The sequence below is a fragment of the Artemia sp. Qi Xiang Cuo genome, chromosome 6, assembly GCF_049724085.1.
Source record: "Artemia sp. Qi Xiang Cuo chromosome 6, ASM4972408v1, whole genome shotgun sequence".
NCBI lineage: Eukaryota > Metazoa > Arthropoda > Branchiopoda > Anostraca > Artemiidae > Artemia > Artemia sp. Qi Xiang Cuo.
Window position 1 is genome coordinate 59,820,554 of NC_142799.1, and position 14,603 is coordinate 59,835,156.

The window sequence follows — 14,603 nt, forward strand, 5'->3', positions numbered from 1 at the left end:
TTCCGGAGCAGGGTCAGGTATTGTTTTCATATATATATATATATATATATATATATATATATATATATATATATATATATATATATATATATATATATATATATATATATATATATATATATATATATATATATATATATATATATATATATATATATATATATATATATATATATATATATATATATATATATATATATATAGATATATTTCACCGGACACTGTATTTGCGAATTTCAGGAACTAAGACTATCTTGGTTAACACGATTATTAATAACATCATAAAAAAGCTAAAAATAGAATATATCATAAAACGGCCCAAAAAGGTGAATGAACATACCTCTGGACCTATTTTTCGAAGAATATCACCCACGCCTCCACCGTTTCTAACTCCAAGGTGCAAAGCCGTAATGATACACATTAGTAGGGTATCGCAAGACCGTTGCCTCGTTGATTCACCTAATTGAGCCAAACATTCACTGCGCTGAGGTGAACCTGAAATATCCGAGTTTTGATTAGTTATATTTATTGCTTTTAATTAACTGTTTTTAATTATTTGTTTTTATCTAAGTTTTATTATTTTATTTTTCATTATTATGAACTATATTTAATTATTAATTGTACCTGAGAAACTTTAGAGCAATCAAAAAACATCATCGAATGTTTAGTACCAGAAACTAAGAGCAATATATTTCCCTCGCTTAAAAAAAATAAAAATATATATGTACTATTAATTATATAATATATTAATGACCTTACTCCATCTCCCAACCTTGATACCCACACTGTTTTGTTTGCAGACGATAGTAATTTTTTTTGTGGTTTCTAATGATCTGCCCTCTGCTGTTGCTAAGGCTCAGCTTCTGCACAACCATGTGCGGGATTGGTGTGAGCAGAACGGGATGCTGTTGAATAGCTCTAGGAGTAGCATTATTCATTTTCGAACCCCATACCAAATGTTTGAACCTTCCCCAACAAGCTTTGTTTTTTATGGTACTGATATAATTCCCCAGTGCTCTTGTGTTAAACTTCTTGGCGTGCACGTTGATTGTTTTCTTTCTTTCAAAACTCATATTCCCTATACATATTCTACAATTTCTCGTCAACTGTCAATGCTTCATCGTGCCAATCAATTTCTTCCTCCCGATGTAATGCTTTCTCTTTACTATGCATTTGTCCTTCCTTATCTTTCTTATTGCTGCCCTGTATGGGGCAATACTAACTATACTTCCCTTCGGCAACTCCAAACAGCACAGAATAGAGCGGTGAGGCAACTTTTCACCTTCCCCTACTCTATCCTACAGCTGATCTTTACAGTGATACAGATCTAGATGCCTTAGATGTGGTTATCAAGAAGCAGAACCTAAAACTAGCTCATCGAGCCTTCAATTTCTCCCTTTCTCCAAACACCTTATCCTACTTTGATCTAGCATCAACACGTAAGTGCCAGACTTTGCTACGGAGCTCTGTTCACCAATTTCGGCTGCCTCAAAGAGTATCCTCAACAGCTCAGAGGTCACCAATTTATAGAGCAATTGCTCTTTGGAACTCTATTTCCAGTGAATTTTCTCTTATCAAAAACTTTGCTTCCCTTTGCAGAAAAATATTCTCTAAGGCTTGAAGTAATTTCGTTTTTTTTCTTTACTTCTTTGTTCATTTTGCTTCATCTGCTTTTTCCGCTTTACTTTCTATAGTTTTTTTTCTTTTATCCTCAATTATTATGTTGAATTAGATTCGAACCACGTTGTTTAATAATATTATTAATGGTTGGAATTTTAATAAATTACATGACGTTTTCATTTTGTATAAAATTAATTAAAAATTTTTTTTGTAGCAGTTGTTTTTTTTTTTTTTTTTTTTTTTTTTTTTTTTTTTCTCGCATTGTGTTTATATTTTTGAGATATTGTAGTATTTTTTTTCCTTCCCTGATTTTTTTTTTTGTGGATTTTGTGATTGATACGAGGTCCTCTACAAGCTATGCTTCTTGGGACCCCTAGCGCTTAAGTGTATTTATGTATTTATTGTAGCATTTAATAAATTGAATTGAATTACATATAAATATATATATATATATATATATATATATATATATATATATATATATATATATATATATATATATATATAATAAGTCATCAAAACAGTATAAGTTAGTTTTTAGTCAATATAGTAGAAGATAGTTGGTTTAAGATTATCAGTTAAAAACAGTATAAGAAAAGAATTCGGAAAACTGCGAACTAATATCATGGAACAAAAATTTACAATATACCTGATAAAGAGACCTATGTCTCGTTTTAGTCAATTGTGAAGAACTAGTTTAATTGTATCAAAATTTAATTTCACGAATAGATTGTATCAACGAATTTATCTTAATTATTTCTCAAGTAGTTTAGAGGATAGATCGCTATAATGTTTTATGCTATGAATATTATTGTATATTCCGAGTGCCCTTTGCAAGCAACAGGACACTTCGAGTATCCAAGAATTGGTTTCTTGATCTTTTTTGTCAAGTACCACTTTACTTTTATAAATAAAGCTCCTTAAGGCAATCTGGCACCTTAAAAAATCAACTGCCTCTTCCTTTAAAAAACTTTTTTGTTTGTTAGTAGTTACAAACTTTTTAGTTTAGTATTCTAGTTAACTAAATAACATATTATTTAGAATTGATCGGGATAAATGTTAGAGCTTGGATAAGAGATCCGAATAAACGACAGAAAACTAAAAGCCAATACATACTTGCTCGGAAATCTTAGGAAAACTAATAAACTTCTTCCATTTTGTGCCGGGGATAAAGATATTCAGATTTGATGAAACTTACATTAAAAGACAGTGTGACCTTTTTTTCGATTAAACGGAGAAATTTTCTTTTTTAAGTTCAGGAAAGGGCAGTCGTTAAAATTCTATGAAAGCAGGTGTATTCTGTTTTCAACTGTTTTAGGTTATAAGATAGCTAGGTCTAAGATATTTGATAAATTTCTTCTTCTATACAGAATCTAGTACAGTATCCAGACAAGACTACTCGTATTTTTCTCATATTGGCTCTTAAAGAACCAATATGATGTCTTTTTTCTTGGATGTCTTTTTTTTTATTATTATTATTATTGTTATTATTATTAAGAATTGGGTTCGATTGATTCTTCTGCTTTCCGTTCTACCTCATCTCTAATTCTGGAAAATTATTCCCAAGAGCTGTATTTTTAAATTGTATTTTAACTGAATATTTTTTTTTTTTACAATTAGTATCAGTGCCTGCTGTCTCGTTCTATCCTAAACTCTGAACCTGAAACAAACTATTTCCAAACAGTGTATTTTAGGCAATGTTATTTTAGGGATTATTGTTTTTACGATTAACTTAATCCTCTGCTGTATCGCTCTATCCCATAATCTAAATCTGAAACAAATTATTTCCAAGAACTGTATTTTCAGATAATGTATTTTAGGGGATAATTTTCTTACAGTTTTCTTACGATCTTCTGCTGTCTCATTCTACCTTTGCCTTCTGTCTGAAAACATTTTCTGAAACAATTTTCAAGAACTGTAGTTTTAGACAATTTGCATTTTAACGAATGTTTTTTTACAGTTAATTTAATAAAATGTTTCTCAAAACAAGGGTTTCAAAGAATATTAAATATCTATGTTAAAAGCTAAAAGGAGCAGAAATGCAGTCATATAATTAGTCAAACTTAAAGTGAACATAAATTACTATGAATGAATAAACGAAATCTGAAACGAACACAAACTAAAATGAATAACGATGTCAAACTTAAATATAACAGATGATACTGTTGATTCTTTGCTATTATTTTGATAAGTGTCAAAATTTTCTTTATTGTTGCTGTTTTGACAAATAAAAACCACACCGTTCAAAATACTTATTGTTTTCAGTAAATTACGAGTACTTGGAGCCTTTTAAAGGGTTTGAGAGGAAGGAGGGGGTAGCACTACTCTTATTTGTGGTAGTTCTTGTTTGTAAACATTGTTAGTATTGTGCTTTTCTTTCGTTGTTGGATTGTTGTCAATGTTTTGAACACTGTTCGCAATATAAATCGCTTTCGGTGAAGCACAAGTGCCACATTAATCTTTACAGGGTTTGAAGGGGCAGTAGCCTCACTCCTTACTCATCTTTGTTTTAAGATTGACTTGTTTGTTCATTGTAATTTCTATTCGATCTGTCGACAAAAAATAGCACCAGTGCCAACTAGCGTTTGGCGTTTCTTGGCATTTCTTCAAGGCAAAATTACTGTAGTTTGCGCAATGTGCAACATCAGCGTAGTAATAAGTGTCTGATGTCAGTTTCTAAAAAAAACACAATTGCGAAGCATGAAAAAACGCCAAACGATAGATGACGTTGATGGTTTTTTTCTTTTTTAGACACTATTGCCAGTTTCGACTCTTAAAAGTTGCCAGTACTCTTTGATCAATTCATCTACGGTGGTACGTGGTATTTTATGTTTGATTTAATTATTCATTTTAATTTATGGTCGTTTCAGGTTTGTTTCAATTATTCATTCAATTCCATTCTTGACGTTTGAGTCATTATATGACTCTATTTGGCTCGTTTTAGGTTTTAACATGGCACTTATTTTTTGTTCCATAACGTTTTTTAGATTAACCTCTGTTTGTTTTCGACTTGACATATTTTTATCGCGGGTTGATAGTAGAAATATTTTGAAGTTTTTTTATATAGCATCTCCGCCCCCTTCTCCGAATTAATGTTGGACCAACGAGCTTGCCCGTGGCGATAGGCAAATAGTGAAACGAAGATACTCACCGGATTCAAATTCAGAGACATCGTCACAACTTGGCCGAACAAGTGGCTCAATTTCCAGTTGAAAATCATCTTGAAAAAATATGAATCCAACAATTGAAAATAGGTAGACTAGAACAAAGCCAAGGGCGGCAGTGAGAATAATCGATCGTCCGTTTTTTGTTACAGATTGAATGACGTTCTTTAATGTTTCTTTCCGATAAATCACATCCAAAAGCTAAAAAAGAATAGAAAATAATTAACGCAAAGCATTGAAATACAAAACAAGACCGAGAAAAGGAGTGTGTGAGAGAGAGAGAGAGAGGGAGAGAGAAATTCACAAATCTACATTCCTAATTAGTAAATAAAACCATATGAAAAAAACTTCATGTCTACATAATATTAAATTATTACATCTTACTGTTCTAAGAAAAAATAACAAGAAGTTGCTAAAGCAAAATTTTTAGAAGTGAAAGCAGCTTTTACTTAATCGACAAGCTTCGTTTTTAGCGCACAATTTTCGGTATATTACTGGGTCTTTTTGCCAAGAAACAGCTGAGGTTAGAAACAAGGGAAAGGAAATGACCATAAAAGCTAATGTGACAATTATTACGTTTTCTTTCTGTTGTAAACATGGATTCTTGTTGTGATCATAAGTTCAAACACCGTAGAAGAACCTCCTAGTCTGGAAAAAACTTGATTGGCATGGAAAACCATGACTATTGAATATTTTTTCAATCACCCCCCCAAAAAAATACTAGATATATATGTTTCTGGAATTAAAATATTTTTCTATCAAAAATATACCCATTTCTGTTACAACTGTCCATTTTTCAGTTCAAATATTTCATAGCTTTAGAATAAATACTACTTCGCTTTTCCATCTCTTGTTTTACATGTAGGAAGAATGTTTCATGGATGTGTTTGCATTTACCATAAATTCCAAAGCACAAGTGTGAATTCTAATTAGTCCGACTCAGCACAAAAATTAATGTCTAACTAACCAGGTTAGGTAGCTAAAGGGCTAAAACTACCGTTTATATTGGGATATGACAAAAAGTCATTATAACAGTCTTCCAACGTCTTCGACTAGAGTATTCTAATTTACAAAATTTATGAACACTGTTTGAGCCGATAATTGCTTCTATGTTTCAAACGCTTTTTTTTTTTTTTTTTTTTTTCGAAAAAAAATTCATAAAACCCAAAAATTAAACTTAAAAACTTTAAAAAGCGCAAAAAAAGTTTTAAACAGAAAACGTTTGTTCGGCTTTAATTGTACATTCTTGCACCAAATTTACCCCCCCCCCCTCTAAAAAAACAAAAAACAAAATACCATACTTAGAAACAAAATTTGACCAAATATTACTTGCAATTCATTAAGGTTGAAAAGTATTAGCCAAAAACGATTTTTTTTACAACTTGGCAGAGCATTTTTTTTTATAACAAATAACACAGATCATTCAAATTAATAAGATTTGCGGACTTACATTTACAAACTTTACATTGAAAAACAAAACAAAAAAACGATGTCATCTAAATCTCATGCCGCTGTGCATTAATATGCACAGCGTAAAGCAAACTGCTTGTCAGTCACAAAACAAAGAAGTAAACTGCGACGCATTCAGAATTGAAAGTAGATTTTTCAGCGCCCAGAGCAATATCATCCCCCCCCCCCTTCGCAACAATATAAGTCGACCTATCTTTCATTATATATATCTAGATGGCACCCAACAGATGCTGCAGCTGGGGACAAGCATGCTCAATTTCTACCCCACCCTCTTAGCTACGATGTATCTAAGACTCTATTACCCAAATGAACGAGCATTGGCAAGAGCCTAGGAGCCACTAAGCTCGAGGGGCCTACTTGTAGTTGTGTTTAAATGTAATAATTTTTTAGAACTATGTTCAGATATATTTAATTTTGTAATACTGAATAATCCACTAAGGCTAAACTAAATATCTTCTTTTAAGTAAAGTGATTCAGGAGTCTTGAAATCCGGTAGAAGACAAAGATCCTTTTTTCAAGCCCTTAGTTGAGAGCCATTTAGAGAAGTAGGGTCTCAAACCTACATTTCAGAAAATGGACTCCACTTGAAATCTTTGTTGGTTTTAGTTTGATATTTATACAGAGAACACCCTTTCCAAGGTTTCGAAATTTCATTGTCTAGAGTCCTCACAAAATCTTAATCAGCCCTTTCATTACTGCATGCTGCATATAGTATATGCGTATGTCTATTTTTTCATTCTTTTTATTTATTCTATTAGAAGCTATTTTTGTTTCAACAGCCACAGGTCATTAGGGCTTCTCTCAAAGCTCAAGGGTCATTTAGCTATTTTGTGGCAGGCTGTTTTGTAAGAGCTTCAAATTTATTGCATAATTCAGTTTAAAAAGCTCGTTTTACTCTCTTGTCGTATCATGTCATTTTATCAGGTCAAAACTGGACTGGGAACTGTCCTTTAGTTGTATGTCTTCTACAATTTCGCACAAACTTTCGCTAGCACAAGTCTATGATCTGATCTGTCAGCATCTCTGTAGGCCCAAACATCTTGAAGACTCGATGGCCATTTTCTTCTTTTGGGGCAATGACCAATCTGATTTTTGGTCAGTCCAATCTGGTGACGTTGACAATTACTAGTGTCGATCTCTCTGAAGAAATCAATTACAAGGTCATTAATAAGGGCAAAGTCAATCATAAGCTCCCCATTTCCGTTTCTTAAACTAAACTATGTAGGCCAGGAAATTGCGGGCTGAAGGATTGGTCGTTCCCTACTTCGGCGTTAGTCACCAAGGAAGCACGCAACATCGTTACTTAGTACAGCTTTGGGGGCTTGAAGTGGTCTGTAGAACTCGTCTTTTTCCTCATCAGTGGTCTGTAGAACTCGTCTTTTTCCTCATCAGTGGTTTCATTTGTATAGGGGTGGCAAACAATGCATGGACTGTTCAACATCGGTTCCCAAGAGCCTTTCACTTAACATTCTTTGGAATGCGGGTGTCTAGTTCTGGAACGATTTGCGGCTCGGCTTTGGCACCATCACGGCAACTCTGGCTACAACCCCATTTGATGGTCCGCTGCATGAAGATGATATGGTCGGCATCTTGCCTCTCAATTGCTGATCCAGTAAACTCGACTTCCCGTAGTGCTAATAAGTCTAGCTGGTAATCTCCCATCACTCTCTCTACTTGTTCAGTTCTAAAACAGTTGAGACATCATTCGCATGTCCCAGAAACCAAACTTTAGTTTATTATTTGCCTTCATAAATCGTGTCCTTGGGTGTACTGGTCTTATTACCGTTAAGGAGATCGATCCGAGGGTCAACCGTGATGTTTCAAATGCGATTAAATATACTAATCACTTCTATCACAGTTCCGTCCCAGCCCCTCCTAATGGGGTTGGATATAGCTGTAAGGTACACAAATTTGCTGGTTTGGCGGGTTTGTATTATTTTTTGTGCCAATTTCTTATAAACAATATAACCAAAACGCAGCAAAACCGGTAGCTTTAAAAAAAAGCAATTTTAAAAGTTGTTAACTTAAAAAAAAAGAAAAAAAAACTGGATGCGTAGAAAATACCCATTTCTGGTGAAAAGATAATTTTTCTGTGGCGAAGTCACGGAATTAGAAAAAAAAATAGTAATAAAAAACTAATGTGAAGTTCCATAGCCTTGCCTGTCAGACAACAATTTTAGGTTAAAATGCCTCAACACTAATGCCACGGATAGACTAACTTAAAGAAAATTAGTATTAGGAGATGTGAGTTTTATTTTATTTATTTTTTTTGCTACCCTACCAACAAACCCCCCCCCTATCTCCTAAAAAATTAAAAATTAATTTTGGTAATTCCTAAATCGGTTTAAAAAATGCATGCAAAAAAAAAAAAAACACACTCGCGGACAAAAATTCGTTCGGAGAGGCAAGCGTTTAAGATTAGAGTTTCTTGCGAATTTCTGAAATCAACAAAAATATATTTTTGCACTCTATATACATTGGCTGCCCAGGCAAATGTGCTAATTTTTCTAGGTCTCTATTCTATACTTTAAATTAATCTATATTCTAAATTAAAAGTTCCTAATTAAGGTATGAAAATAAATTACAATATTTACCAAAAATGCATAGCAGAAGGGATGAATGATGAGACCGACCAAGCTGACCGCTAGATACAGGCAGTGATACACAAGCTCGTAGTTCTTTATAGCTTCAATGAAAGGGTTTGGAAACATCCCGTAGTTCTTGATAACCACCTAGATTAAATACACTTATATGACGAAGCAAAGAAATATATATGTTAAATACAAATAAAAAACATATCAAACTACATATATAAATATATAAATATATATATATATATATATATATATATATATATATATATATATATATATATATATATATATATATATATATATATATATATATATATATATATATATATATATATATATATATATATATATATATATATATATATATATGTAAAATTTTTAATTTATATATATATAAAATATAAAATTTTATATATACAGATACATATAAAATTTTATGTCTGTCTGTTCTGTAAGCATTACTACACTGTTCATCCGATCACAAAGAAACTATAAGAAGATGGTGAGTACATTCTTCCGAGGGTTTTAGGCATGTATAAAATACCCCTATCCCAACACCCTCTTAATACTTTTCGCGCTGACTGAAATTACAGACCCCTCAACACAGATACTTGAGTCTTCCAATCACAATATTTACATTTTCTGGATATTCAATTAGCTGGTTAATTAATTATGAATTCTGTCGCCTAACATACCTCTGAATTATGAAATTTCTTTTTCAATAAATTCTCTGAATTTGTTACCGTATTCAACAGTTCCGTTAATTCCTTACTCAACCCAAATTTGTCAAATGCTTTAATTTTAAATTCAGCATCGTTATCTTACATATGGGTAAAATAATTGTCGGGGAGGGAAAATTTTCAGCGGGGGGACGGGGAGTTTTTCAAACACTTTAAATTTAAAAACGCAATCGTTATCAAAATGGAGGAGTGGGGGTGAAATTCTATCTTTCCTTTCTTTTGCGATCCCAGCAACGCGTGACGGGTAATAAGAATTAAAAAAGAAGAAAAATGAGAAGAAGGTTCCTACAGCTGACCCTTCTCCCTTGCCCAAAATTTGTATGTTTAATTTCACAGGAGAAAGGAGAGGGCTATTAATAATTAGGATAGCAACGGTTTAGAACCACAGCGTAACAGCATTTTTGTATTATACACAAGGTTTCAGTCCTAGGACAATAAAAATTATGCCTAAATTAAAGAAAATTCCCTAACGCTAGGTAAAAGCCAAATTTGTTTATGTAAAGTGTGTCATAATTGTAAAGTATGGGTGATCAACCGTTCGAGCTTCCTCGGCTGCAGTGGAATACGAAGCTACACTTACAGCTGCACTAGACATCCAATGCCTGAATCCTAAAGATTAGCAGCAAAAAATATCATAAGATTTCGACGATTCTTTTATATTTATCATTTTTTACATTTATGATTTTTCATATTCATCTTATATTTGTTATTCCTATCATAATTGTTCCTTTTAGTTTATCTTTTATATTTACTACTGTCAAACGCTATAGCCGATGCGAATAAAATTTTCTATTAAAAATGAGATCGTGGGAATTTATTTTTGTGGGATAAATATTTTTTTTGGTCTTCATGATTTTATTCCCGCTGAAATATGTAATTTTGTGCCAAGCCTAAGCTGCAACCATCACCAAAAAGATGCTTATAACCACCAGCTGTTACATTTAGGGATCGAACATCAAACTAAGTACAATTATTACGAAGCCCACATACATTTTGGTTAAACGCTTCTAATACCAAGGTCATCTTCGGTGACGAGGAGTGCGCATCCTTTGCTAGTGGGTGTATTTATTATTGGCTTCTGACGCACTTGAGAATACAAAAAAAGTCGGTTTCATGTCCGCTAGGGAAAGGGACGTGCAAGTAAGAATAGGTTATTAGAGCAAGGTCATCTTCAAAGATGAGGCACTAGAAACTTATGCAAATAAGTTTATCGTTTTCTGATGTCTCGGCTGGATTTGACCCCGGTGGGGAAGTTTGAGGGGACTTGCGAGGTTAAAGAATTATGAACATCCAGTGCACTTTTTTATTTGTTTTCGATACACTTAAGGGTATTAAAAATCATTGTAACCTGGAATTAAATATTTACGCGACGAAAATAACTAATAATAAAACAATATCACGTAGTTCCTGAATAGAGGGGTAGTTCCTGAAATGAAATTATTATATTCATTTAAAGAATAGTATTCTGAAAAGCGACAAACAGCTTTACAGTGCTATCTAGGTTCAATAGGGTTATATTACAAGTTTTAATCCATCCATGCTTTCGAAATTTCTACTATCCACTGTTACTAAAATGTCTGTTCGTGCTTTATGTTGAGTTTATAATATTTACGGAAAGCAATCGATAGCGAAGAAATAAAACCGAAAGAAGGGGTTAGATACTAGATCAAATATTATCTGCATTTTATTTGTCTCCAAAACATTTAAGGCTATGTTACATGTATACATTTATGGTTGAGCTGGTGACAAAGTCAAAACTTTGTCACCAGCTATATATATATATATATATATATATATATATATATATATATATATATATATATATATATATATATATATATATATGCTACCGTGAATGTCCGCAAATTGGCGAATATCGACATTCACCGGTGAATGTCCAAAATACCTTTTTTTACTCCTTGGGTTTAGTCAGCGTTCCCAGTCACTCTTTTTAATTTAATGCAAGGTTTGATGATCACAGGTTAGGTTAAGTTAGTTTAGGTTAGGTTTTTAACCCATTTCTGATATTTATAACCAAATTTAACCTGATCTAACCTAAAATAACATAATCTAACCTAACTTTAACTTCCACCGTCATAGCTTGCATAAGACTGAAAAAGCTGACTCGTAAAGTTATTTGAATCAAAGCAGAGAAAAAGGAATTTCTGACATTCACCGGTGAATGTCAAGATTAACCAGATTTCGGACATTCACGGTAACATATACATATAAAGTACCAAGGTTCCACCTTCGGTTTCTTCATGCCTGAAGTCCGGGATTTTATAGGATTTTTCTTTTGGGTGTTAGGCAACCGTAAGATTTTTTATTGCTTAAATTTTCTCCTGTGTTGCCACACTTAAATCGTGAAAAGAAATAAGCGAAAACTCTTTTTTTTACAAACAAGCACAACCAAAGGGTTGCGACACTAATTTATCCGCCGCTGATCGTGGAGTAATAAAACAACCAATAGGGTGATACAAGTTACAACCATTATATTTAGTCGGGCTATTGAACAAACATAGGGTAGTGGGAATATATAAAAATTAAGCAATAAAAGTTGTATTTTTAAACAAGAAGAAAACATGGATCCTACTTACATGCCAAAAGTCAACTAAAGGGATAAATATAACAAGAAGACGATAGCCTAATTGGTTCTTTCTAAAAAGATGTTTTTGTAGGTAAATCAATTAACTAATAATTTGAAGTTTTTAATCTTGAATAATGTTAATAATATCCATGTTAATGCACAGCTTAGATTTATAGCAGCGTTTGTCTTTTTCTATAGCAATCAGGAAAGTTATAGCTTCTAAAGCTCCAAGACGATATGTTTTTTTCGCTCATTTTCGGCTGATTTTTCAAACACGTTCTTTATTTTCAAACTTGGTGCCCGCTAGGGGTAAATCTACCAAACTGCAAATGGAGATCTTTTGCATTAAAAATGGAGCTCCAGGGTTTTCCTAATTTTTGAGACATATATGGTTGTGAAAGTTTCCACTTAACCAATTTAAAGAATCAAATTCCATTCTTAGTGTCTAAGGTAATTTAAGTTTCAATTAGCAGCAAAGTCAATATAATATTTTTCAATCTGCTCCAGAATTGAAATCCCAAGGTCGGCGGTTCAAATCCTGGTGTCGATGGTTTGGAACGAGGGGTCAATGGTGTGACTCTGTAAGCACAGCCAGAGTCAAAGTAGTTCTAAATGGGTACCTGGAGAAATCTAGGGGGAAAACACGCGAAGCATCGGATACTTGCCCCCAACCACTTATTGCAGTCCCGGCCGAAGGCATTGAATCCGAAGATCGGTACCTGCACAACGCAAACCATTGGTGAGCACGCAAAAAGTTTTTTTTCAAGTTTTTCCTCGAATCCCTGATCAAAGTGTTGCTCCTGCGACACATTTGTTGGCGAAGTCAACGCTGTACACTTTAAGTTGTCTATGCAACGCAAATCTAGTATATACTTGAGGATAATGCACTGATGATAAATACTATTTTTTGACCTACGCAGCCCCCCAACCTGGAATCTAATAAATGTTACTACTTTACTCCAATCAAATTTGTAAACTTACTTTGAAAATTTTCGTCTTCACGGGGAGGAGGGGAGGCAGACACCAACCCCTGCGGTGCTCTGGATGCTATTTCAAGTAATTTTGATTTGAAACTTACCTTCAATGAGCCAAAAAAGATAAGCGCGGGATGAGGTCCAAACAAAATCACAATTAGCAGTACAAACGTGCAAAAAGCTATGTCCTTCGCCTTTTGTTTATCTTTGTAGATGAATGACGTCACCAAAGAAATCATGAAAATGCTGAAAATGAGAGTAAAATATCTTTGCAGCGTGTAGTAAGTACCTAAAAAATAACAGAAAACAAATATTAGATTTAAAACTCGAAATTAATTATTGAGACAAAAGAAGATTTCACGAAAAAATGTCCACTGTGTCCATGTTTCTGTAAATACCGCAAACCTTGAGGCTAATTTTTGTTTCCTTTTATTCCTAATTTGGTTGTGTAAACCTTTCATTATTTATATTATCCTACAGGGTTTCACATCAGAATTTTTCTCGGACTTTATTTTTGTTTACTCTATAGCCAAAAACATTGGAGAGCGTACAATCATGAACATTCCGTTACTTCTAGATTCACTTTTACTTTTATTTAGAATTTCTGTTAAATTTCTGTCTCTTAGAATTTTGATTAGTGACCTAGATCAGAGAGTATAGAAAAAGATACGACAGATAAATCAAGCCCTTTAACATGGGTTTAGTAGGAACTGGAAAATAAAAGCGGCATTGAGATTGCACGGGTATTCAGCAGAAAAAAAAAACTTAATTCAAAGCCTGAATTTCGTTGAATTCAGGCTCAATTCAGCCGGGAATCTTCGGACTTTAAGTGGACTATTTTGTTTTTAAAGAGAGTGAGTCAGTGAGTGAGCTTGTGAGCGAGAGAGAAGAAAAAGAAAGAAAGGGAGAGAGAGAGAGAGAGAGAAAAATACAGAATGAGAGAGCGACAGAAAGAGGGGAATTTGTTGGGGGGAGAAGTGCCAATAAAATTGTATATCTAAAAAATGGGAACAAAAGGACGTTAGTGATAAATACACTGAGACAATTAATGTTCAGCCATTGTTGCTTTCTTGTCAAAGACTATGGTCCAATTGACAGTTTGTGGAATAGGCAGTAATGGTTTATTGAAGGTATTCAGGTAACAATGCGTTTTGCTTTTTGGCCCCTATTATTGCGACCTATTTCATAAATTATGTTTTGGCCGGTGTTTTTGGGAAGAAAGTAACAATACAATAACGCTAAATCAAACTTTCCAATGGGAACTGTCAAATTTCCCACAACCTACCAGCGACCGCACCTAAGAACATGGTTTCTACTTTAAAATAAATATAGTTGCAACACAGTCAACTACAATTCGAAATTACATCTCCTGGTAAAGTGCGTACACTAAGATTTTCGTGTAAAAAGGTTCATACACAAAGTTGTTGTCACTGGTCAGCTGTCAGTCGCCACCT

At 33.4% G+C, this 14,603-nt stretch overlaps 1 protein-coding gene across 1 annotated transcript in view; it reads right to left on the reverse strand.

Moving 5' to 3' along the window:
- The window catches only part of LOC148951467 (inositol 1,4,5-trisphosphate receptor-like), a 97,273-nt gene that overhangs the window by 57,196 nt on the left and 25,474 nt on the right, over window positions 1-14,603 (reverse strand). Inside the window, 4 exon segments of the mRNA XM_089091118.1 lie at window positions 341-495; window positions 4,772-4,985; window positions 10,124-10,197; window positions 13,157-13,438. Of these exon segments, the coding sequence (XP_088947244.1) occupies window positions 341-495; window positions 4,772-4,985; window positions 10,124-10,197; window positions 13,157-13,438 (725 nt within the window).